Genomic DNA, 25,496 nt, shown 5'->3' with positions numbered 1-25,496 from the left:
TCTAATATTTTTTATATCAAGACCCACGATCTGCTGCTTTTAATTTCACCAAAAGATTAAGATATATCCCGGGTCGAGATGTCAGTGCCGTTTCAGCGCATTTTTTTGTAAGAAATGCGCTGAATGCGCTGAAATGCGCTGTATTGTAGAAAAGGCGCTGAAAATTTCAGCGCACTCTCAGCGCATTTCTTGCATAATTTCAGCGCATCTTCAGCACATTTCTTGCAAAAGTTTCAGCACTTTTTTCCAGCGCATTTCTAACAAAGTTTCAGCGCAAATTCAGCGCATCCGTAGAAAAAATTCATCGCTTTTGAGAAAACTTAGGGTTTTTTCGCACATTGGGAATCATCACACGGCTTAACGCTTGCAAACACTTTTCTTCGCTTGTAAATTCAGTCAAATTTGTCACTGTCTTGCACTATGTGCGGATTACGTAGACAAATTGTAAATTAGCATTTATCGATAAGATCGAACTCCTGAGAACAATTGGCTTCTAAATTTGATTTCAAGTAATTAATATAGAAGTGCAAAAAATTGATTTTAGTCTAATTGAAGCTGTTGTCACTGTTATTCACTACAGCTCCAAGCCTAAGTTTTCGGCAAAAGTGTACGCTTCGAGGCGTTGTGATTTTGTCATCGGGAGTTTTGTAGTGACGCCGTAATTCTTCATAATTACCACCCCACATTTGACTAGGAAAAAAATCAATCAGTACAAAAGCATCATTTATTAGTTTGCTCATACACACTGTCTAATGAAGCCAAACGATTTGATCATGGGAGAACGGTGATCGTGGCAAAAATATTTTCATCAATCTCTTGGCACACAATCTTGTGAAAGTACAATTTGATCACGGAAGAAGGGAATCAGATCTTAATCGAATCTTGTTGACGAACAGGTTGAAGTGTTCTACAGCGGCACAGACGTCGCTGCCCTGAGATTAACGTGGAAGGGTGGTAGTGCCATAACTCTTGGCTCAACTGGAGCGGCGTCTCCGAACGAAACATTGACCGCAGATGCTCATCGCATTTTGACCCGCTTGCAATTAGTTACAAGAACAGGTGACAGCCCAACAGTAGTAGTAGCGACTTTTGCACGTAAGTACCAATTGTTCACAAAAGGAGTCTTTGTCATTATACCCCCCCCCCCCCCTCCGTCATTGTCACATCATCTACAAAAAATCCTTTTAATCAACAAAATTCATACTTAAACAAAAAATCTACTCACTTTTTAGAAAATTCACCTTTAAAAAACAAATCTACTTATACCCAAAGAGCTGGAAGCGGAGCCTAGCTATATTACGGTACTCTTGGCCAATTTGCAATCCAATGGGTTTCGACTGTATTGCGGCGCTGTCTTTTTTCCAATAGATAAGAAAGATGATTAATTACACTCAAACAAAGTTCAAAGCAAATGCAGTTCTGTAGTCTTTTACGACTCGAAGAGGAGTGCTGGTGTTACAAAAGCAGGTTTTTGCGACTCGGAGAGGAGTGTTGGTATTGTACAGGTTGGTTTACATTTCGAAGTATTTGGATTGTATTAGAGCGCAGTCTTTTTTTAAGCTCTGTTCACATACTTTCCGGGTTTTTTCTCACGTCATTGAGAAGTCAGATTAGAGTGGTGAATTTAATCACTCTGAAGCAGTAAAGGGAGCGAAAAAGCGAGCAGCTTTGCAGAAAGATTTTTTCAAAGTACCTTTGAAGCGGAGTGAGAAATTGGTAGTTCAACAAATTTTTGGTTTTTGAAAGCAAATTCCATTTACTTGCGGCAAATTAAATTCTGTTTTTTCTGTTGAGTGCCATTAATATAATACGTATGTAGCTAACTGCAGCTATCTTAAATTGCTTGAAATCATCAAAGGGCAGATAAAACGTTTCATGACTTTGACAAAATTTCTAAAACTTTCTTTTGTGGTTCTTAAAAAACTAAATCTTGGATAAAAATTTCTAATTGTTTTTGGTCATTTTTGTTCAATTTTGTTCAATGCGCATATAGGTCATGTCATTTTTTGACTGTCTTATCTCGACGTTAATGGAAAAAAGTTAATATTTAGATTCAACTTTTTTGGCATTCAACCGATTATGCTTTTTAGGTGAACCAAATACTTTTTTCAAGCCTTAATTTGAATTTCATTATATAGAGCATATACCTCTGTTTTTGAAGGTGGACTCTCATTTATCGAACATAGGACTATCAGTTAAGCGTTTAATTTGTAATATTTTTTGTTATTAGAAACTTCTGGTAATATCCAAGGTGAAATTGTCAATTTGACGTTTTCATTCCATATAGATCCCTCCTACCTGTCTAAGCTACAAACCAACCTCATAAATATCAAACCCCTGCTCGCCTGCCTCCGCTTCCCCAACCTACTTATTCCCTTTAACCCCATACTTGTCCCAACACCAACCCCCCAACAACTTACTCCCCTAACGCCACCTACACCTACCTAAGCCCCCCACCCACCTCCTACCTACACCCCAAACTCCTAACTACCCTACCCATTTCCTACCTCCCCCCAAATTTTACACCGTTAATAAATAATCGCTGCTTATAAAAAAATTTAATTTTTAATTTTGTTATTGATATTTCTGAAACGAGTGTAGGATTAGTTCCGAAGTTTTGTTGCTCAGCTATCTCGAGTAATTTTGATTTTCTATGATCTATGTTTTTCTTGCATGAAGCTTGGCAATATTCCAGATGCAAAGGTAATTTTAAGATTTTTGATCTCATATAGGTCACTGATACCTGTCTAATCTAAAAAACAACAATTTTTCTACCCCTAAATACATAAACCACGCCGAACCCCTACACCTAAATAATCCCAATCCCGATATCTAAGCCTACTTGTTTACCCCTTGGATACTTTTCTAAGCACTTCCAACATCCCACCTACCGTGCGATCCTACCGCAACCCAATTTCTTACCAGACCCCCACATCAACCTAACCCGATAATCCCTCCACATAAGTGCGCCCCCTACTTGCCTAGGACCGCCAGACAATCTTCACCTACTCCAAACTACAAATTGGTTGTATAAAACTGTTTAGTAATTTGTTTTGAATTCATATAGGAACTTTTCTTGCACGACTCTGTAAGACAATTTTGGTGAAATAGCGACCATGCTCTTTAGCTCATGCAAGTTTGTTTATGTCTTGGACTTTGACATTTTTCTCCTCGACAACTTATTTCTGTTTTTCAAGATTGATTTCTTTTCCCAAACTGCGGACCATATCTTCAGTTGAGATTGTAATGAATAATAAGAAGAAACAGCAGGAAATGATCGGGGTCAAAAAGCCATCTTGAGAGGATTTTCGATCCCACATATCCGTCCCGTCTGCTTAACTAGAGAGCAACGATCAAAATATCAAATGAATGCCCATCCCTCCCCCATTATCAACAACTACCACCACCTGCCTATCCCTACCCCCACACTTATATCCCGTATCAACCCACCAAGTACGTACAATTCCCCTACAACTACCTCAAACCCATTAACTACCCCCTACACATACCCATTTTACCAAACACTCTCCATCACTTACACCCAAAAAAAATATCCTGCCAGACCTACAGCAACCCCCCTATCACTGTACCAACTCACTACAACTACTTAAAAGCCAGCCCCACATCTACCTCTACCTAGCTATCCCCAGGGGACCGATCTACCTCCTTCCTACACACCCACTTATTGTACCACACCCATCCAACCCACCCCACCATCCTACCGTCCCCTCATCCCACCATAAATCTAGCACAACAGCCCCCTCCAATTGCCCCACCACCTCCGCCACCTACCCACATCACCCAAAAATCTACGCAGATGATTCCTTATTGAAAATTACATGTCTCCAACTGTTTTATTTTTTTTTCTAATTATTTTTCGATTTTTCTTGATTAATTAAGTTTTGGTTAATATTTTTACTGCTCGACATGTAGAGTGGTTTTGCATATTCTAGTGCTTATGTTTGTTAGTTGATGCCACTTTGTTTATGACCTGATCTTTTCATACAATCACCAATTTTTTTTGACAGGCAATTTCTGTTTTTGAGTATCGGACTTTACAAGTAGTCCAGTTTCAATGTAGGGTACTTCAAAACTTCTGGTAATGTTCAATTTGAAGCTTCGTTTTGAAAATATCTGTACCCGTATAGATCCCCTACTAATCTAAGCTACAGACCAAATTCCTACCCCCTCTACTCCTACGCCTGTGGCCCAACCTCCCCCTCACTCGAACTACCTAACCCCTACCGCCCCTAACCTACCATACATCCCAATTACATACGCTGCTACAGACATAAACGAACTTCCAAGTAAAATTGGTTGTTTCTAACTATATATGAAAATTGTACTCTTAATTAAGTGTTTTTTGGCACGACTCAAGTACTTTACCAGTCTTCTATCGCTTATGATTTTGTAGCTCAAACTCTTTTGTGCATATCTTGAAATTTAACTTCTTTTCTTCAAACACCCAATAAGCCCAAAACTAAATCCCAGTCTGCCTTCCTTCACTTTGTGACTTGGATACCCACTCCTCAAGCCCTCCCAATTTTACCACCCATGGCTTGAACCCCCCATTCGCTTGACCCTCACCCACTCCGCTGACCCCAACACATTGCTAGCATATCCAAATGCGATCGTGGTTCTACCAAAGCCAACCACTTGCCGTGGAGTGAGAGCAATTTTCCCGATGTTAGTCAAAAATGTCTTTTGAAGTGAATTGATTTTGAAACATAAATGCCATACAAAGGAAAAACATTATGATAAACAAAATAGAGCAGCAGAGAAAAAAGGGCATTTACCTTATTCAAACTGATTTTGTGTAAACGCTAAATGACGATAAATGACTGATTTGGACAGGTTGTCTTTTTGTCATTCACTTTCAATTGCTCTCCTTAAACGAAGTTTGTTGCAATTATATTAGTCCTGTAGGTCTTGTTTATGCGATTTTTCGCTTGACCAATTTTTTGTCAAACGCTTTTGACTTTTTGCCCTCAAAAACGGTATAAACCGGTAGCAACCAGTGGGCATTAAGTGCTCTTAGAGCTTTCCAGCTATGTTTCAGCTCAAACTATTTTAGAGACTTATACATATGGTGTGAATGACGGTTCGTAGAGGTTGAAGACACCCCACTGTTGACCCCCACTATTGCCCCCAACCCCCCCCCCACGGCGCTTTCGCCCCCAGTCCACTATTTCCCAACTCCTACCCTTCCCTCCTACCCCCTCCCAATAAGCCCCCTGATGCTTCCCCCGTGGCTACGTTTGGCAACCGATTGCTAAGAACATGCAATTTTATACTAATTTTCAAAATTTTTTCAAATTTTTTGAAAAGTCTTTGTCATTTTTTTTTAGTTGTTTCAGCCCTTGGTGTCAAAAAAATGCCTTTAAGGTTTTTTAAATAGCTTACTGCATAGTTTCTAGTGGTACAGGAAATGTTTCAACATTCTAACATCACGAAGTTTAGCATTTCTTTGACAAAACTTGCAAATACTTTTCAATTTTTATGAAATTTATATTTCATTATTCAACTCTTTCCAGACGCAGGCACCCGAAAAAGTCCCTACGATTTTGACAATAATTAAGGAAAAATTGTTTGCCGTGGAATAGCTTTCAATTTTTTAATATGACAAATTTTACCGATTTTTTTAAAGTAAAACTTGCAATTTGTGTCAAGTTTTTTTTAAAAATATTTTTCGGGTTTTAGGTTTTTCCAATCTCAGGAGCGAAGAACCTCCAATAGGGTTGCACAAAAGGCCACTCTATAGTTTCTAAATGTAATGGAAAATTTTCAAGATTTCAACATTTTCGAATTTTAGCTTTTTTTTAACAAAACTTGCGATTTTTTCTCAACTTTTTGGCCTTCATTGTCATTTCTCTTGTTAATCAGCGTTGCAGAAAATTTTTGTTAAGGTCTGATTTGAAGTTACAGGAATTTTTGTTTAACCATGGACTGGTTTTTAACTTTTATTATCACAAATTTTAGCAGTTTTTATGCAACTTGCCATTTTTCAAGTTTTTTTAAATTTTCTTTTTATCTTTTTTCAGGTTTCTTCAGTATCAAGAACCACATAACCTCCTCTAGGGTTTATAGGTTACTGCATAGCTTCTAGATGTAATGAATTGACTTTCAAGATTTAAATATCATCAATTTTAAAAAATATTTGCAATTTTTTCAAGTTTTTTGAATCTTTGAATATTATCTCGTTTTCCGGCACCAGGTTCCAAGGAACTTCCTACAAGGTTTGATGATGACCTTTCGCATAGTTTTTAGAATCAATAGAATAGTTTTCAATATTTCCTTGACTTCAGCTTTAGCAATTGTTTGATAAAACTTAATTTCTTTTTCAAATTTTCTGAAAATTATTATTACTTTCCAAGAATATGGATCTTTATGGGCCACTGAAACTATTTAATGCTTGAAATAGGGATACTGACAGTCTCTTAAGACCATGAAATGGTTCTGAAGATAATAATATGACGAATTTTAGCAAGATTTTATTAAAATTTGCAATTGTTTTAAAATTTTTGAATATTTTTTGTTCTTTTCTGAGTTTAGCGATCATTAATGGCCAACGAAGCTTTTCAAGTCTTCCATATGTGTTACCCGAGGTAACTCCAGAGACGAAAATAGTTTTGAACTTTTTCACAGAAAATTCTTTTCCTTCAAATTTTTCAATATTTGATAATTTTTTAAATATCAGTTATTTATTTGATTTATTTGATAACAAGGTTAGAAAACTTAAAATTGCAAAGTCGAATCAAATCAAAGCTAGCCTCACTAAACTGTGGCTAGCTACTGACGAAGCCAACCACTCGCGGGTTCCTTGAGAGCAACTCGCCCGACGTTATTCGAATATGTTTTCAAGCTCTGTGCTTCTTGTTGAGGACAATTTAGCGAAGAAATCAGTTTCGTTTTAAAACGTGATTCAGTTTTCTCATTATTTCCATGTGCCTGAATTTTTTTCGGCGTTTTAGATAGGTGCACGATAACAGAAAGTGCTACAATAAAGTGAAGAGTATGTTGAATTATGAATATCCCGAAATCAGCGCTTTCAGCGCAGTGCTGTTTAGTCTGGCTCCAGCCCTGCTCATATATGATCAGAAGCAGAGAACACTTTTTTTAAAAAAGCCCCTAGTGAAAAAACTTTTGCTCGATCCATGAAAATGCCCGGGCCTAGGCCTCGATTTATTAAAAGACTTTAAAAGTCTAGTAAGGGGGGCAGTATTGACCATAATTACACTATAAATCCATGTTCGGCAGGTGCTGAAAAAGATTTGTTTTTAATTGGAGAACTCTTACATAGTTATCAGCTCATTGTGCTGACAAGCGCTGAAATTTTTTTAAAATGTGTTGCGAATGGAGCGCATTAAGTAGATAATGTTGTAAGATTTATCCGTTGAAAAATATCCTTTCTGCGGTTGTGGGCGCATTTCATAAACAATTTTCAGTAAAAATCTCGGCTGATGTTGTCATTTTCTATGCATAAATCAGTATGGGATCAAATGTGTTATTAACAAATCATTTGCCCTACATCAAATAACCCAATTTTAAAATACCCAGCGCGGTAAACCCAAACTGCCGAAACAAACGATGACAAAATTCCAGTTCCCGGTAACTGCAAATTATTATTATCCTTCTATAAAAATTGGTAAGTATACCCGTGTTGAGGACAACGAGGAAAAAACGACAATATTTTGAAAGAAATTGTAGTTTTTGTCGTTTTGTTGTCGTTTTCTTTGTTTTCATTAGTTTCCGTCGTTAAAGTCGTCTTTTAAGTGTAAGAAATGATCGTTTCTTCGAAGTTTTTTTTTGTCATTTCTTACGTCGTTTTTTTTCAAAAGATTGCTTTTTTTATCGCTTTTTCGTCGTTTAATTGCTCTTGAACTAGTTTTTCTCTATTAGATCGTTTTGGCATATTTATATTATGACCTGATAGCTCAGTTGACAGTGCATCAGGTAATGAATTGGGAGTGCAATGGTTCCAATCACAGCGATGAGCACGTTTTTTGAAAAAAAGATCATTTCTTCCATAAAAATAACGACGAAATAACAAACAAAACGACGATTACAACGTAAGGGCTTTGATCGTTTTTGTCCAATGGATAAAAAAACGATTTCTTACAAGAGAAAAACAAAATTCCTCAACATGGGTATCGATCGCAGTTACGTGTAGTCAATTTTGGTATTTTGATATTTATTTTCTTGGGTAATCTTGTAGGTGGTGGTCACGCAAGCCGATAGGTCCACTGGGTATCAAAACTCCTAGTTTTCTAAAATTGACGTATGTCTGTTTCTTTGGAGCACTGGAATACATTATAAATTGTAAATACTATACGCGATCTCTATTGTAAAAATTAACAAGGTTTTTTTCTGATGGATTACCTAAATAGGATTTTTCCCTTTGTGCCCCCTCCCAGTTTAGTGGTTGCTTATTATTTGCACACCCAGACGCACGTACCATATTTTTACATAACAATTTACGGATGTATGCTATTTTGACCCCCAGTGTTTTTTATGACCCCCAGTTATAAATTATATGTTGTTATGTCCCAGTGCAACGTTTTCCGTTGAAAAAGGAAATTTCCCGGTATTTTTCCCGATAAGTTTGCTTAATTTCCCGGCGGGAAAATACCAGGAATCCTACCGGGAATGACATTTAATTGCAATTTTTTCAAGTTTTTTGAAATTTTGAATTTTATCTCGTTTTTCCGGCACCAGGTTCCAAGGAACTTCCTCCAAGGTTTGATGATGACCTTTCGCATAGTTTTTAGACTCAATAGAATAGTTATCAATATTTCCATGACTTCAGCTTTAGCAATTTTTTGATAAAACTTAATTTTTTGTTCAAATTTTCTGAAAACTATTATTACTTTCCAAGAATATGGATCTTTATGGGCCACTGAAACTATTTAATGCTTGAAATAGGGATACTGATAGTCTCTTAAGACCATGAAATGGTTCTGAAGATAATAATATGACAAATTTTAGCAAGATTTTATTAAAATTTGCAATTGTTTTTAAAATTTTTGAATATTTTTTGTCCTTTTCTGAGTTTAACGATCATTAATGGCCAACGAAGCTTTTCAAGTCTTGCATATGTGTTACCTGAGTTAACTCCAGAGACCAAAATAGTTTTGACCTTTTTCACAGATATTTCTTTTCCTTCAAATTTTTCAATATTTGATAATTTTTTAAATATGAGTTATTTATTTGATTTATTTGATAACAAGGTTAGAAAACTTAAAATTGCAATGCCGAATCAAGACAAAGCTAGCCTCACTAAACCGTGGCTAGCTACTGACGAAGCCAACCACTCGCGGGTTCCTTGAGAGCACTTCGCCCGACGTTATTCGAATATGTTTTCAAGCTCTGTGCTTCTTGTTGAGGACAATTTAGCGAAGAAATCAGTTTCGTTTTAAAACGTGATTCAGTTTTCTCTTTGTTTCCATGTGCCTGAATTGTTTTCGGCGTTTTAGATAGGTGAACGATAACAGAAAGTGCTACAATAAAGTAAAGAGTATGTTGAATTATGAATATCCCGAAATCAGCGCTTTCAGCGCAGTGCTGTTTAGTCTGGCTCCAGCCCTGCTCATATATGATCAGAAGCAGAGAACACTTTTTTTTAAAAAAGCCCCTAGTGAAAAAACTTTTGCTCGATCCATGAAAATGCCCGGGCCTAGGCCTCGATTTATGAAAAGACTTTAAAAGTCTAGTAAGGGGGGCAGTATTGACCATAATTACACTATAAATCCATGTTCGGCAGGTGCTGAAAAAGATTTGTTTTTAATTGGAGAACTCTTACATAGTTATCAGCTCATTGTGCTGACAAGTGCTGAAATTTTTTTAAATTGTGTTGCGAATAGAGCGCATTAAGTAGATAATGTTGTAAGATTTATCCGTTGAAAAATATCCTTTCTGCGGTTGTCGGCGCATTTCATAAACAATTTTCAGTAAAAATCTCGGCTGATGTTGTCATTTTCTATGCATAATTCAGTATGGGATCAAATGTGTTATGAACAAATTATTTGCCCTACATCAAATAACCCAATTTTAAAATACCCATCGCGGTAAACCCAAACTGCCGAAACAAACGATGACAAAATTCCAGTTCCCGGTAACTGCAAATTATTATTATCCTTCTATAAAAATTGGTAAGTATACCCGTGTTGAGGACAACGAGGAAAAAAACGACAATATTTTGAAAGAAATTGTAGTTTTTGTCGTTTTGTTGTCGTTTTCTTTGTTTTCATTAGTTTCCGTCGTTAAAGTCGTCTTTTAAGTGTAAGAAATGATCGTTTCTTCGTCGTTTTTTGTCATTTCTTACGTCGTTTTTTTTCAAAAGATTGCTTTTTTTAACGCTTTTTGGTCGTTTAATTGCTCTTGAACTAGTTTTTCTCTATTAGATCGTTTTGGCATATTTATATTATGACCTGATAGCTCAGTTGACAGTGCATCAGGTAATGAATTGGGAGTGCAATGGTTCCAATCACAGCGATGAGCACGTTTTTTGAAAAAAAGATCATTTCTTTCATAAAAATAACGACGAAATAACGGACAAAACGACGATTACAACGTAAGGGCTTTGATCGTTTTTGTCCAATGGATAAAAAAACGATTTCTTACAAGAGAAAAACAAAATTCCTCACCATGGGTATCGATCGCAGTTACGTGTAGTCAGTTTTGGTATTTTGATATTTATTTTCTTGGGTAATCTTGTAGGTGGTGGTCACGCAAGCCGATAGGTCCGCTGGGTGTCAAAACTCCTAGTTTTCTAAAATTGACGTATGTCTGTTTCTTTGGAGCACTGGAATACATTATAAATTGTAAATACTATACGCGATCTCTATTGTAAAAATTAACAAGGTTTTTTTCTGATGGATTACCTAAATAGGATTTTTCCCTTTGTGCCCCCTCCCAGTTTAGTGGTTGCTTATTATTTGCACACCCAGACGCACGTACCATATTTTTACATAACAATTTACGGATGTATGCTGTTTTGACCCCCAGTGTTTTTTATGACCCCCAGTTATAAATTATATGTTGTTATGTCCCAGTGCAACGTTTTCCGTTGAAAAAGGAAATTTCCCGGTATTTTTCCCGATAAGTTTCCTTAATTTCCCGGCGGGAAAATACCAGGAATCCTACCGGGAATGACATTTAATTGCAATTTTTTCAAGTTTTTTGAATTTTTGAATTTTATCTCGTTTTTCCGGCACCAGGTTGCAAGGAACTTCCTACAACGTTTGATGATGACCTTTCGCATAGTTTTTAGACTCAATAGAATAGTTATCAATATTTCAATGACTTCAGCTTTAGCAATTTTTTGATAAAACTTAATTTTTTGTTCAAATTTTCTGAAAACTATTATTACTTTCCAAGAATATGGATCTTTATGGGCCACTGAAACTATTTAATGCTTGAAATAGGGATACTGATAGTCTCTTAAGACCATGAAATGGTTCTGAAGATAATAATATGACGAATTTTAGCAAGATTTTATTAAAATTTGCAATTGTTTTTAAAATTTTCGAATATTTTTTTTGTCCTTTTCTGAGTTTAACGATCATTAATGGCCAACGAAGCTTTTCAAGTCTTGCATATGTGTTACCTGAGTTAACTCCAGAGTCCAAAATAGTTTTGACCTTTTTCACAGATAATTCTTTTCCTTCAAATTTTTCAATATTTGATAATTTTTTAAATATGAGTTATTTATTTGATTTATTTGATAACAAGGTTAGAAAACTTAAAATTGCAATGCCGAATCAAGACAAAGCTAGCCTCACTAAACCGTGGCTAGCTACTGACGAAGCCAACCACTCGCGGGTTCCTTGAGAGCAATTCGCCCGACGTTATTCGAATATGTTTTCAAGCTCTGTGCTTCTTGTTGAGGACAATTTAGCGAAGAAATCAGTTTCGTTTTAAAACGTGATTCAGTTTTCTCTTTATTTCCATGTGCCTGAATTGTTTTCGGCGTTTTAGATAGGTGCACGATAACAGAAAGTGCTACAATAAAGTAAAGAGTATGTTGAATTATGAATATCCCGAAATCAGCGCTTTCAGCGCAGTGCTGTTTAGTCTGGCTCCAGCCCTGCTCATATATGATCAGAAGCAGAGAACACTTTTTTTAAAAAAGCCCCTAGTGAAAAAACTTTTGCTCGATCCATGAAAATGCCCGGGCCTAGGCCTCGATTTATGAAAAGACTTTAAAAGTCTAGTAAGGGGGGCAGTTTTGACCATAATTACACTACAAATCCATGTTCGGCAGGTGCTGAAAAAGATTTGTTTTTAATTGGAGAACTCTTACATAGTTATCAGCTCATTGTGCTGACAAGTGCTGAAATTTTTTTAAAATGTGTTGCGAATGGAGCGCATTAAGTAGATAATGTTGTAAGATTTATCCGTTGAAAAATATCCTTTCTGCGGTTGTCGGCGCATTTCATAAACAATTTTCAGTAAAAATCTCGGCTGATATTGTCATTTTCTATGCATAATTCAGTATGGGATCAAATGTGTTATTAACAAATTATTTGCTCTACATCAAATAACCCAATTTTAAAATACCCAGCGCGGTAAACCCAAACTGCCGAAACAAACGATGACAAAATTCCAGTTCCCGGTAACTGCAAATTATTATTATCCTTCTATAAAAATTGGTAAGTATACCCGTGTTGAGGACAACGAGGAAAAAAACGACAATATTTTGAAAGAAATTGTAGTTTTTGTCGTTATTTTGTCGTTTTCTTTGTTTTCATTAGTTTCCGTCGTTAAAGTCGTCTTTTAAGTGTAAGAAATGATCGTTTCTTCGAAGTTTTTTTTGTCATTTCTTACGTCGTTTTTTTTTTCAAAAGATTGCTTTTTTATCGCTTTTTCGTCGTTTAATTGCTCTTGAACTAGTTTTTCTCTATTAGATCGTTTTGGCATATTTATATTATGACCTGATAGCTCAGTTGACAGTGCATCAGGTAATGAATTGGGAGTGCAATGGTTCCAATCACAGCGATGAGCACGTTTTTTGAAAAAAAGATCATTTCTTTCATAAAAATAACGACGAAATGACAAACAAAACGACGATTACAACGTAAGGGCTTTGATCGTTTTTGTCCAATGGATAAAAAAACGATTTCTTACAAGAGAAAAACAAAATTCCTCAACATGGGTATCGATCGCAGTTACGTGTAGTCAATTTTGGTATTTTGATATTTATTTTCTTGGGTAATCTTGTAGGTGGTGGTCACGCAAGCCGATAGGTCCGCTGGGTATCAAAACTCCTAGTTTTCTAAAATTGACGTATGTCTGTTTCTTTGGAGCACTGGAATACATTATAAATTGTAAATACTATACGCGATCTCTATTGTAAAAATTAACAAGGTTTTTTTCTGATGGATTACCTAAATAGGATTTATCCCTTTGTGCCCCCTCCCAGTTTAGTGGTTGCTTATTATTTGCACACCCAGACGCACGTACCATATTTTTACATAACAATTTACGGATGTATGCTGTTTTGACCCCCAGTGTTTTTTATGACCCCCAGTTATAAATTATATGTTGTTATGTCCCAGTGCAACGTTTTCCGTTGAAAAAGGAAATTTCCCGGTATTTTTCCCGATAAGTTTCCTTAATTTCCCGGCGGGAAAATACCAGGAATCCTACCGGGAATGACATTTAATTGCAATTCTTTCAAGTTTTTTGAATCTTTGAATTTTATCTCGTTTTTCCGGCACCAGGTTCCAAGGAACTTCGTCCAAGGTCTGATGATGACATTTCGCATAGTTTTTAGAATCAATAGAATAGTTATCAATATTTCCATGACTTCAGCTTTAGCAATTTTTTGATAAAACTTAATTTTTTGTTCAAATTTTCTGAAAACTATTTATTACTTTCCAAGAATATGGATCTTTATGGGCCACTGAAACTATTTAATGCTTGAAATAGGGATACTGATAGTCTCTTAAGACCATGAAATGGTTCTGAAGATAATAATATGACGAATTTCAGCAAGATTTTATTAAAATTTGCAATTGTTTTTAAAATTTTTGAATATTTTTTGTCCTTTTCTGAGTTTAACGATCATTAATGGCCAACGAAGCTTTTCAAGTCTTGCATATGTGTTACCCGAGGTAACTCCAGAGACCAAAATGGTTTTGAACTTTTTGACAGATAATTCTTTTCCTTCAAATTTTTCAATATTTGATAATTTTTTAAATATGAGTTATTTATTTGATTTATTTGATAACAAGGTTAGAAAACTTAAAATTGCAATGCCGAATCAAGACAAAGCTAGCCTCACTAAACCGTGGCTAGCTACTGACGAAGCCAACCACTCGCGGGTTCCTTGAGAGCAATTCGCCCGACGTTATTCGAATATGTTTTCAAGCTCTGTGCTTCTTGTTGAGGACAATTTAGCGAAGAAATTAGTTTCGTTTTAAAACGTGATTCAGTTTTCTCTTTATTTCCATGTGCCTGAATTGTTTTCGGCGTTTTAGATAGGTGCACGATAACAGAAAGTGCTACAATAAAGTAAAGAGTATGTTGAATAAAGTAAAGAGTAGGTAGCACGTTACTATGCAAGAAAATAGCCAGTGCGCTTGGGGGGTCATAAAAGATTTATGCTCACTGAGCTGGGGGGGGGGGGGGGGGGGGGGGGGAGGGGGCAAAACAGAATAGATCCCGATTTACTATGTAAAGCCACGCGCTCTGCATTGGGGGTTGCATAGTTCACTTTGCGTTCAGCATTTATGGGTCATTTTTCCAGACACCAATCAATTGTTTTGAATGTGTTTCAGAACCGAGTTCACCCTGCATGATTATTGGCGCTCAAGTTCCTGACATTTCTGGATCTTGGAAGGCAGGTGATGCCAACTATGCCATAATAAGTTAGTAGTACAGTTTAATTACTAGCGCCTCTCCCGCCTCCTCCCCGGGTCGAGGTGTCACCGCCATTCAAGGCAAAATTATGTAAGATAAGCGGTGAATGTGGAAAATTTTGTAAGATAAGCGTTGAATGCGGTGAAATTACATAAATCAGGCTGTGAATGCGGCGAAAAAATCTTTATCGCCTGGTAGTGGTGAAATTAAATAATTTCACCACTGCATTTGTTGGTGAAAATACATAAATTCACCGCTTCAAAAATGCGTCAGAAATATTTAAGATAAGCGGTCAGTGCGATGAAATTACATAAATTCACCGCTTAACTTAGTGGTGAACTCACATAAGTTCACTGATTAGAGAAAGTGTCAAAAATATGTAAGATTTGGGGGTAATTTCAGGGCGGTAAAACGATGTGAGATAAGTGGACAATGGGGAGTAAGGGAAAAATTGTTGGGTTTAACACCCCCTAAAATTACCACTTAATCTAACATCTTTTTGAAAGTATTTTCTAAGCGGTGATTTTATGTAATTTCATCACTAGAGTAAGCGGTGAACTTAAAAAGAATTACCACATTTCACTGCTAAAATGTAATTTCACCGCAAAAAATTGCAAATTTTACAAAAATTCAACGCGCATGTTTTACTGAAAGTAGAGTCAAATTGATTTAAATTCAAAACAAAGAGGCTGTAAGTTAGTGAGAGGTTGCGCAGTGGAAGCAAAAAAGGCTGACATGCAGGAGGTGAGAAGTTCAAACCCCTGCAAAGAAGGAAGATTGTAGTAAGAGGTGAAATGTGGTGACTTTTTGTAAGTTCACCGCTTACTCTTGCGGTCAACTTACATAATTTCACCGCATTCACCGCATTTCACCGCAAATTTATGTATGAAATTTGCGGTGAAAAATCCAATTTTTCACCGCCTATCTTTAATAATTTTCCGATTTCTCCTCGACCCGGCTCCAAAAACTATTGACTTAAAACGTAAGAAAAATGTCGGCAAATATTTGGCGCAATTTGACAAAAACGACGAAATCCCTAACGATGTCCTCGGTATCCTTGCTATGTTCAGTTTTTCAGGCAATGCAACAAATCGGTATTTTCGGTTTTAAAATGTCATTAAAAAGTTATTATTGTTTTCATAATCAAAATTCTATGAGTGAGAATAATTGAACAGATTCTCAATGCTTAATCAGCATGTTTGCTCAATTTTTAATGTTTATAAAAAGACTTCAAACTTTTTCTCTGAAACTTTTTGTCAACGAGCATTAGAAAAAATATCGTCACCATTTAGAAACTTATTTGAAAAAAAAATTCAAGAAAAAACTTTATTTGAAGTTGTAGCCCGGAGTTACCACCCAATGTATTTCAGTACTGAAATAACGCGAAACAGGTGACTGTTTTACACTTTATCAATCTCTGATCACGTGAAAATATAGACTTATTTGTTACTATTATTTAAAAAGTAAATTTACTCATGATTATAAAATAATTACAGTCAACTTTTTTCTAAGCGGTGAATTTATATATTTTCACCACTAAATTAAGCAGTGAATTTGTATAATTTCATCGTATTCAAGGCAGTTTTAACACAATTTTAACACTTTTTTCCAAGCTGTGAGTTTGTGTAATTTCACCACTAAAGAAAGCGGTGATTTCATGTAATTTCATCGCTTTCACTGCTTTCAATTTATGTAAGTTCACCATTAAGTTGAGCTGTGAATTTATGTAATTTCACCGCATTCACTGTTGTTCTCACAAAATTTTAACACTTTTTTCCAAGCGGTGAATTTATGTAAGTTCATCACTAAAATAAGCGGTGAATATATGTAATTTTACCGCATTCACCGCTTATCTTACATAATTTGGACACTTTGTTTTAAGGCGGTGAATTTATATAATTTCACCGCTAAATTCAGCGGTAAAATTATGTAATTTCACCGCTACCAGTCGATTAAGGTTTTTTTCACCGCATTCACCGCCTGATTTATGTAAGTTCACCGCATTCACCCCTTATCTTACCAAATTTTCCGCATTCACCGCTTATCTTACATAATTTTGCGTTGAATGGCGGTGACACCTCGACCCGGGTTACCACTCGTCGAGCAGCTGGATGTTTCGACAATTAAAAAGTGCAGAGTGGGAGTTGACGTGCTTTTTGTTTTACCCAACGTCAAGAAAATTGGCATAGTAATTTTAACTATGCTATGAGCTACATTTGGCTACCGAGTAATTTTTGATAAAGTCTCTCAGAAGACCAAAAGCAGCAAATAGCACAGTTAAGTTTACGGTGCCAACTGAGTACAAAGAAGCACTCTTAAACCCCGGAGCACACATCAGGGCCTTTGTGCAAGACAAAATTAACTATACAATGACCTAGAATCAGTATATGTCATATAAGGCCCAACATTTTTGAGATATATCTGAAACAAGAAAAAATTTAGACAAAAAAAACTGTATGTCAGTATCGATGTTGATGAATTATACTCGGAGTAGACCGATACAATAATGTTTTCAACAAAATACTGCTTTTGCAATGGTTCAGTACTGAAATACACTGGGTGAGATGCCCGGAAGGCGCAAACCTACATAACTACATTTTAAACAAAAACAGCGTTTCTACGCTTTGTTTCCAAAGCGGAGACAACGAAACTCACGTCCTTTCTAAAACGGAACACATTGAAAACGTCTGTAAAACAAAACTAAAATTTGAAAGAAAAATCAAAAGAAACATTCAAACGCTTTCTTGTGATTGAACCCGATCATATTGAAGATTTGTGACAATTTTTTGTTTGTTTTTGCGGACTAGAGCCGTAAACATTTTCTTCCATTCGACTGAGAAATAGGCTTAGTGAGCTTATGTTTGAAGGATTGTTTTAGGAGTCCTAAAAAGAAGTGGGACGAGCACTTATGGGGTTTAATTTTTTGGTTGAGTAGGTATTACCTCAACATCTATTCCTATCAAAATTTAGAACAATAATTTTAATTCTTGCTTAGTTTGATAAGTCTTCCAAGTGACCCTGTTTCTCAGAAACCATTGCTGTCCCCACTAATGAAGAAGACAAAAGTGGTATATGATAGTGCCATGCATTTAAAAAGGGGCAAGTGCACTCCCGTACCTTACCTCCAGAGCAGGTCAGAACTGGAACAGTGTAAATTCAAGGAAACTCTCAGAGCTGGATCAGAGTCTGATCAGGTCACTTCTCACGCTTGACAGAGTAGCTCCAGAGTAGAAATATGTGGTTACCCTTGACAGAAGAGCTCCCAGAGTAGCCCTACTCAGGGCTATCCTTGACAGAGGTGGGCCCAGAGCAGGCCTACTCTGGGACAACTCTTGACAGAGCAGGCCTACTTTGGGACACCTCTTGATAGAGCTGGCTCTGAGCAAGCCTGCTCGGGACAACTCTTGACAGAGCTGGCTCAGAGCATACCTATTCTGGGACAACTCTTGACAGAGCTGGCTCAGAGCAGGCCTACTCTGGGACAACTCTTGACAGAGCTGGCTCAGAGATGTCTGCTAAGAGGCAACAAAAATGCAATTTTCTGATCAGAGGCACATCTAGAGTCTGATGGGATTTGATCAGAACCAAAGGGGTCCAGCTGAGAGAAAATGCTGGTCATCTTAAGAGGAAAATTTGATTAATATTGCCAGTAACTTTTTGCAACCAATTTTGCCAGTAACTATTAACATTGCCAGTAACTTAGTGATGCCAGTAACTATTTGCAACCAATATTCAACAGCAAAGAGGACATAGACTTCACTTAGACAAGTAAATAAGAAATTGCTCAAAAACCTTATAAACAGCAAAGAGTGTATTTAGTTGACTAAGTAAGTTAGAAAAAAGATCCGAGACGATTTTTCTTAGCTGCTGATTATGGGTTTAAATTAGTACTTTTTGTCTAGTACTATATAATCGAACAACAATAAAGATCCAGAATATCTTTCTTAGATTATATTCTTTGTATTGTTTGACATTCTTTTCCCTTCGAAGAGTACTGAGCTCATAGTTATTTGCTAAATTCATTAAAAGCATTAAAATATAGCTGTAAAGGATTAAAATATAGCTGTAAAGGTTATCCAATAATGCCGGCTTCATGTGATTAGAAGTTCAACAATAAAAGTGCTAATAAATACGTAGATATTTTTGTTGAGAGGAATTGTGTTAAAATCAGCTACTGGATATTACAAACTCAAGTAGAGTTCTTTTTTCAAAAAAACCTAGACATTTAACAACTAGGTTTTCAATTGTTTTAGAGAAAAAGTTTTTATGGGACGACAAAAAACGCAATAATAATCTAAACACAATCTATTTGATAATGGATTGTCTATTGGCACCTTTAGGGGTATAGGATTTTACTTTAACAAACACAAAAATGGCGTTTATTGTGCTGTTAATTGCCTTAATAAGCAAGTCACTCGGATTTTCTATTTGTTTTTGATGAAAAAAACGTCTTAGTGAAACAAAATTAGTGAACGAAGAGAAACGAAGTAAGTAAAATACTGCACTTTTTACAGCAAAAACAGCACTTCTATGAAGGGTTCACTTCTAAAGACGAATGTGAGAAGGGGTTAATTAAACTGAGGACAACGTTCTGGCCCAATTGCACAAGTGATTCATCTGTATATCAGTTCTTTGAGAAAAATGGTTCATGCTTCCAGTGTTAAATTAATGTTAACTATATAAATCTGTCCTTCTTATTAAATTTGTGTATTACACAGAAAAAGGGTAAAAACGTCCTGTTTTTCCAATTTTTACAATGAAGAAATGATGCATCAAGAATGGACAGCTTTGAAGAGGAATGCATTTATTTTTAACCAATTTTAATTATAGCATAGTCAGACAACACTTCTCAGGTACATATCTTCAAGAAGAAATTGCTAAATTATTCTAGAGACCAGTTTTTCAAGTTTAGGGGCCCCATCATGGTTCGGAGCAAATCTGCAAAATGTCATCTTAATCGGCAGCAATTAGTGATGCCAGTAACTATTTGCAACCAATATTCAACTAGAGAATGAAGGCACTGAAACTGTTTAGGCTGTAAAACCAGAATTAAGCAGTCACCCGGACTTGAGTCTCAGAGAATTTCAGCCCAGAGCCAGCACATTTCAAGAGTGAAAAATTAAATCAGTTCTGAATCGTTGCATCTCCAAAAAATTTTAAATTTTTTTGAGTGCAGTTTTCCTTTAATATTATTATTTTGAGATCATAGAGTTAAGCCAGGCTAAACTTATCCCGTACAGTTTGAAAATTACTCATATCTTAAAAATAAGCAGAAAAATGTCACGTTTCTGTAGCTTATAACTGCTAATTACTGTAGTAGTATACCCACATTTTTTAATATAAGCTAGTTTGTAGGCAATCACCACTAAGCCCATTTAGTCTAGTGGTTACGACTTGCTACGCAAATTAAATGTTACAAGTACCCGCGCTGAAGTTCGAATCGCAAACAAATGAAATCTTGTTGGCGGGAGTTGAGTTGTACACTTTATTTTTTATGAAGTATACTTTACTCAAAAATCAAACTAGCTATTGTAAATTGTGACTTGAATAGAAAAACAGAATATCTCTGGACTGATTCAACGCTGATTTGCTCTGCGTCCAATCTCCGGGCAACTATCTTCCCGGAGCTTGGTGGTAGAGTAAATTAGCAGTGAATCAGTCTAGAGAAATTATGTTTTTTAGGATGGTCAGTGTTCTATTCACGTCAAAATTTAAACTGTTCAGTCTTGATTTTTGGGTAAAAATTACTCCATGAAAAATAATATGTTCAGCTAAACTCCAGCCAACAAGGTTTTTTTATATGCGATTTGAACTTCCGCGTGAGTACTTGTAACATTTAATCTGCGCAGCAAGTCCTAACCACTATGCTAAATGGAATTTGTTGTAATTGCCTACAAATTAGCTTATGTATAAATGGTGTCTATATTACTGTAGTATTTACCTGTGATAAGCTACAAAACTATTATTCTGCTCGTCGGCTCATGCGCAATTTTTAGACCTAACTTGGTAAATTTAGCCTGGGCGATCTCTATGACGTTCTTTATAAACAAAATGAAGAAAAACTGCCTATAAAGAAATTTTAATATTCTGGAGATGAAATGTTTCAGAATCGAATTAAGTTTTTACTCAGCGCTGAAATTCTTTTAGGTTTAGGTTGAAATTAGGTTCAGCGCTGAAATTCTCTTAGACACTAGTCTGGGTGGCAGATATGTCATACAAATATAAGTGCAAAAACACAATTTATAAAAGGAAGCTTTTACCTCGTCTTTGCGTAAAATTTTGCCGTAGTTAGTCACACAAGTAAAATCTGGTTTTGACAACAGCTCAACTGTTAAAAATGTTACTGAAAAAGTAAGATAAAGTATTGCAATAATCAGATTTTTTGACAAATGGCCGATATCAGCCTGTTTTCAAAATAAAAACATCAAATAAAAAATTTTTAATAACTTTTCTAATTTAGGTTTGGTGGAGGGGGAATTATTCATTTTTTTATTTGATTCTTTAAATTCAGGGGGTGACTAAAGTTTTTATTTAGGCATATAGTTGGAGAACCCATCTCAATAAAATCAGATTTTTAAAGAGTAGAATCCAACAGCAAAGTGTTTATTCGTGATTTCGCAAAATTAATTGGTAAGCTTTTACGTTTTAGGGCTCAATGAACGGTCCTTCTTTTCTTTTTCAGTTTTCTTGTTTTTTCGAAAGACTGCTACAAAAAACATGTTCATACAATGTATATACCCGGGTCGAGGTTTTTTGGGTGAATTTTTGCAAGAAATGCGATGAACGCGGTAAATTTTTGTAAGAAATGCGGTGTTTGCAGTGAATGCGGTGAAAAAAAAATGTTTCGCCGCATTTCAACGCGTTTCTTGCAAAAATTCACCGCCAAACCTCGACCCGGGTAGATAGTTAACATAGAGTCAAATAGACAGAAATTAAAGAAAATGGAATTGTCGAGTAATCGCAGAAAAGTGCCCTGAAAAACTAATTGCAAATTTAAAAGAAGGGACGATTAGCATTTTTGCATGACCATTCCACGGATCACAAGAAAAACAGGCTGATATCGGCCATTTTTCAAATTAAAAACATCAAATAAAAGCCTTTTAGTAACTTTTCTAATTTAGGTTTGGCGGAGATGGAATTATTCAGTTTTTAATTTGATTCTTTAAATTCCCGGGGTGACAAAAGTTTATGTTTAGGCATATAGTTGGAGAACCCATCTCAATAAAATCAGATTCTTAAAGAGTAAAATCCAACAGCAAAGTGTTTATTCGTGATTTTGCAAAATTAATTGGTAAGCTTTTACGTTCTAGGGCGCAATGAACGGTCCTTTTATTCTTTTTCAGTTTTCTTGTTTTTTCGAAAGACTGCTACAAAAAGACATGTTCATACAATGTATATACCCGGGTCGAGGTTTTTTGGGTGAATTTTTGTAAGAAATGCGATGAGCACGGTAAATTTTTGTAAGAAATGCGGTGATTGCAGTGAATGCGGTGAAAAAAAAATGTTTCGCCGCATTTCAACGCATTTCTTGCAAAAATTCACCGCCAAACCTCGACCCGGGTAGACAGTTAACATAGAGTCAAATACACAGAAATTAAAGAAAATGGAATTGTCGAGTAATCGCAGAAAGTGCCCTGAAGAACTAATCGCAAATTTGCAAGAGGAGACGATTAGCAGTTTTGCATGACCATTCCACGGATCACAATAACAATTAGGTCTATAAATTGCGTCCAGAGTAATTACTACATGATTTCAAACAATGAAATATTAGGCTAACTGAAGAGCTAGATTGAAAAATTAAAAATTCAAATTCGTTGACAATTGTTAAATTAACCGACATCACGAGTGACAAAATTCATTCATGTATTGACTTTTTTCCATAAAAAGTGTTTTAGGTTGTAAGAACCTTTATAGATTCCTAAAGACTGCATTTTATGATCAAAAATTGAATGAATCTAAGCAATTAAAAACACTCGGATCAATGAACAAATCTTAATGGTACTTCTTGACTGACAATAATACAACTAATTTTTAATCCAGAGGTTCAAAAAGTTGTCTGGACTCCATCTGCAACAATTTAATTGTATTGAAAACATAGCAATTTTATTTTTTTTGAAGCAAGGAGACCAAATACCAAAGAAATTGCCATTTTAGTCTTCAGACAAAAATCCGGATAAATGTTTTATTTTATCATAGGAGTCAGCAACGATGAATTACTTAGATAAAGAACAATAACAACAGTTTGTGCTTAGATAAAGAATTTAATTTTTTAACAACAAAAACAACAAAATTGAGTTTGTTAAAAAGTAACTTGAATTTTGTCATATTAAGCTGACGACGCGGATGCTGACCAATATCAGTTCTGGTTCCACATGCCTGTCAACTACCACACACTCGATGTCACACTCCACGGCTACTTCCTTAGCCAGGAATGCGTAAACTGCGATCCAGAGGAATATGAACTGTACCTGGACTCAGCAGAGGCTGGCTATACCAAAGGACAGGTGGGAACTGCCAAGTTCTACCACTTACAAGCTGAACACTTCTACACCTTCGAGATGTCAGGAGAAATCATCGACTACGCTGACCTTGGAGTCACTAACCTAACCTCCGTTGAGACCGAAACAATTAATTTTACAACTCGTAAGTCAAAACAGTTTTCATAACATAAATTAAAGCCGTCAAAACCGTCTCATTACTGACCGTCTCGTTGACTATGTCAAAACAGGCAAAATAACTTTACTTCACTAATTTGTGCTGACGCTTGCGATCCTAAATATCTGCTTTTTTGTTGAGTACTTTTTAAAACTTTTTAAAACTAAAACAAACTCCGACAAAAAAGCTCGCCAAGAGCAAAAGTGAAACTCGGGTTGATTATGGTTTCATCTACTTTTTATCTAGAAGTTTAGAAGTTGTTGATGATGAAATAGTTCTTCGAAGCTATGAAAAAAATCAATTGATCAAGTTTTTTTGTCAATTGTTCATTAATACTTATATATAGAACTTATATATAGACTTTTTTGCAAAAAGTCTAACGGTTTACAATAGTTCACAACGATTAAACTTAACAAAAATGGCTATGAGAACTTAAGCATAAATTACATTAAGTTCATTACTACCTAAAAAGAAAAAAGATACAAAAACTTTTAAGTTATCAAGTAGGATTTAAACATTCCCCAGATTGCATATTCCCCATGTAGCATCCCCAGACAAAATCGATTGCTAATATTTTATGATTCTGCAGATTCGAATAAAATAGTTTAAGAACATGGATAATGCCAAATTTCTGTCAGACGCTGCAGGACGACCATTTATCTTCCTGTTTTTTTCTAAATTTTTCTTACAGTTCTTCTAAAAAATTTTATCCCGATTTTGCAAACTTCTTTCAACACAATACACCTCGCCTAATTTGAGGAAAAAATCAGTTCCAACAGTTCATGAACTATGGTATCAAAAAGCTATATACACCGAAAAAATGTAGAGAGGCTCCAAAAATATTAAAAAGTGAATTCTAGTAATCGGTTTATGCAGTTTTCACATCAGTGTGTAACGACATCTGAATGAATTTTCCAATTTTTTTCTCGGATTTTGTCCAAAGAAGTTTGTTGGTACAATTACTGCTTCAAAATTGTCCATGGAATTTCATTTGATATCAGAACGGATCTAATCAAGTACCTAAGTCTCCATTTCTCCTACGAAAATGGAAAATAAGATTTTAAGGCAAAAACTTTTCTTTAAATACTCTAAGTTTTTAAGTAAGCTAATACGCATAGCGTGTTTGAACGTCTAACAGACAGTTACAGCCCCTTTTATTGTTTTCTGCCCAACAACATAAGTTATCCATTTTTTCGTCGAGAATTCTTGTACCACTTGTTCGGAAAAACTCTCGCAATTTTTTGTGAGATGCTTTGAGACTGTCACTTTTAACGTTTATGTGCATCCTGTCCCCTATATCTTGATCTTAAGCTGAGTTTCCGTTTTGTTTTTTGAATGAAATTAGTGCAAATTTAATTGCAGCAGTGTGAGAAACAGTGTAAACACAAAGCATGTTAACAGTCTTTTCCCTGCAAGGGGACAAAACCAGAAAAAGAAACTGTTTAAAACTTCAACTTTTTCTGTGCTTTGCTTCACGCCTTAGCGCAAAACAATTGTTTTGAGCAAAATTAAAGATTAAAGAGTGGAAATTATGCTGTATGTGTTTTGGTACCAGAGAATATAACGACGAGAACAAAAGTTGATTTAAAACAATTTTCAAACTGATCGGTTTGCCTGCGTAAGCAATTTTATTTATCAAGTATTTTCAGCATTTTGTGAGCAAGATAAATAGTTTTTCCATGAAAAAGTTAAATAGTCGCGTTGAGTAATTGTAAATTGTTTTTGATGACTCTGCCTGAGAGATGTTTTGCAATGATCACGATCATATGATCGAGGAGTGGTTTTCAGTTGAATAGATATTATCACCAGTAAGCAACATGTAACATGATGTGAGCAAGTTATTTTCGAGCCTACTTGTAGAATTCTGCTCTTAGAAAAATTTGACAATATTTGTTGTTTCAGAGGAGTTTCACTTTGTCAGAAATTTGAGTCTAATTTGGCAAAACAGAAAAAAAACTCAGCGATTGGTATTGAGCATA

The 25,496-nt window shown here is 35.7% G+C and overlaps 1 protein-coding gene across 1 annotated transcript in view; it reads left to right on the top strand.

The window, feature by feature from the left end:
- LOC142334976 (uncharacterized) overlaps positions 1 to 25,496 on the top strand; it is a 139,509-nt gene that overhangs the window by 65,333 nt on the left and 48,680 nt on the right. Inside the window, exons 9-11 of the mRNA XM_075383303.1 lie at positions 897 to 1,095; positions 14,781 to 14,870; positions 23,194 to 23,505. Coding sequence (XP_075239418.1) covers positions 897 to 1,095; positions 14,781 to 14,870; positions 23,194 to 23,505 — 601 coding nt within the window. The remainder of the gene's footprint in view (positions 1 to 896; positions 1,096 to 14,780; positions 14,871 to 23,193; positions 23,506 to 25,496) is intronic.

The sequence above is a fragment of the Convolutriloba macropyga genome, chromosome 2 (genome assembly GCF_964194025.1).
Source record: "Convolutriloba macropyga chromosome 2, txConMacr16.3, whole genome shotgun sequence".
In the NCBI taxonomy this organism is placed as follows: Eukaryota; Metazoa; Xenacoelomorpha; order Acoela; family Convolutidae; genus Convolutriloba; species Convolutriloba macropyga.
The sequence above is the reverse complement of the archived record's forward strand: the minus strand, read 5'-3'. Positions and strand labels throughout refer to the sequence as shown.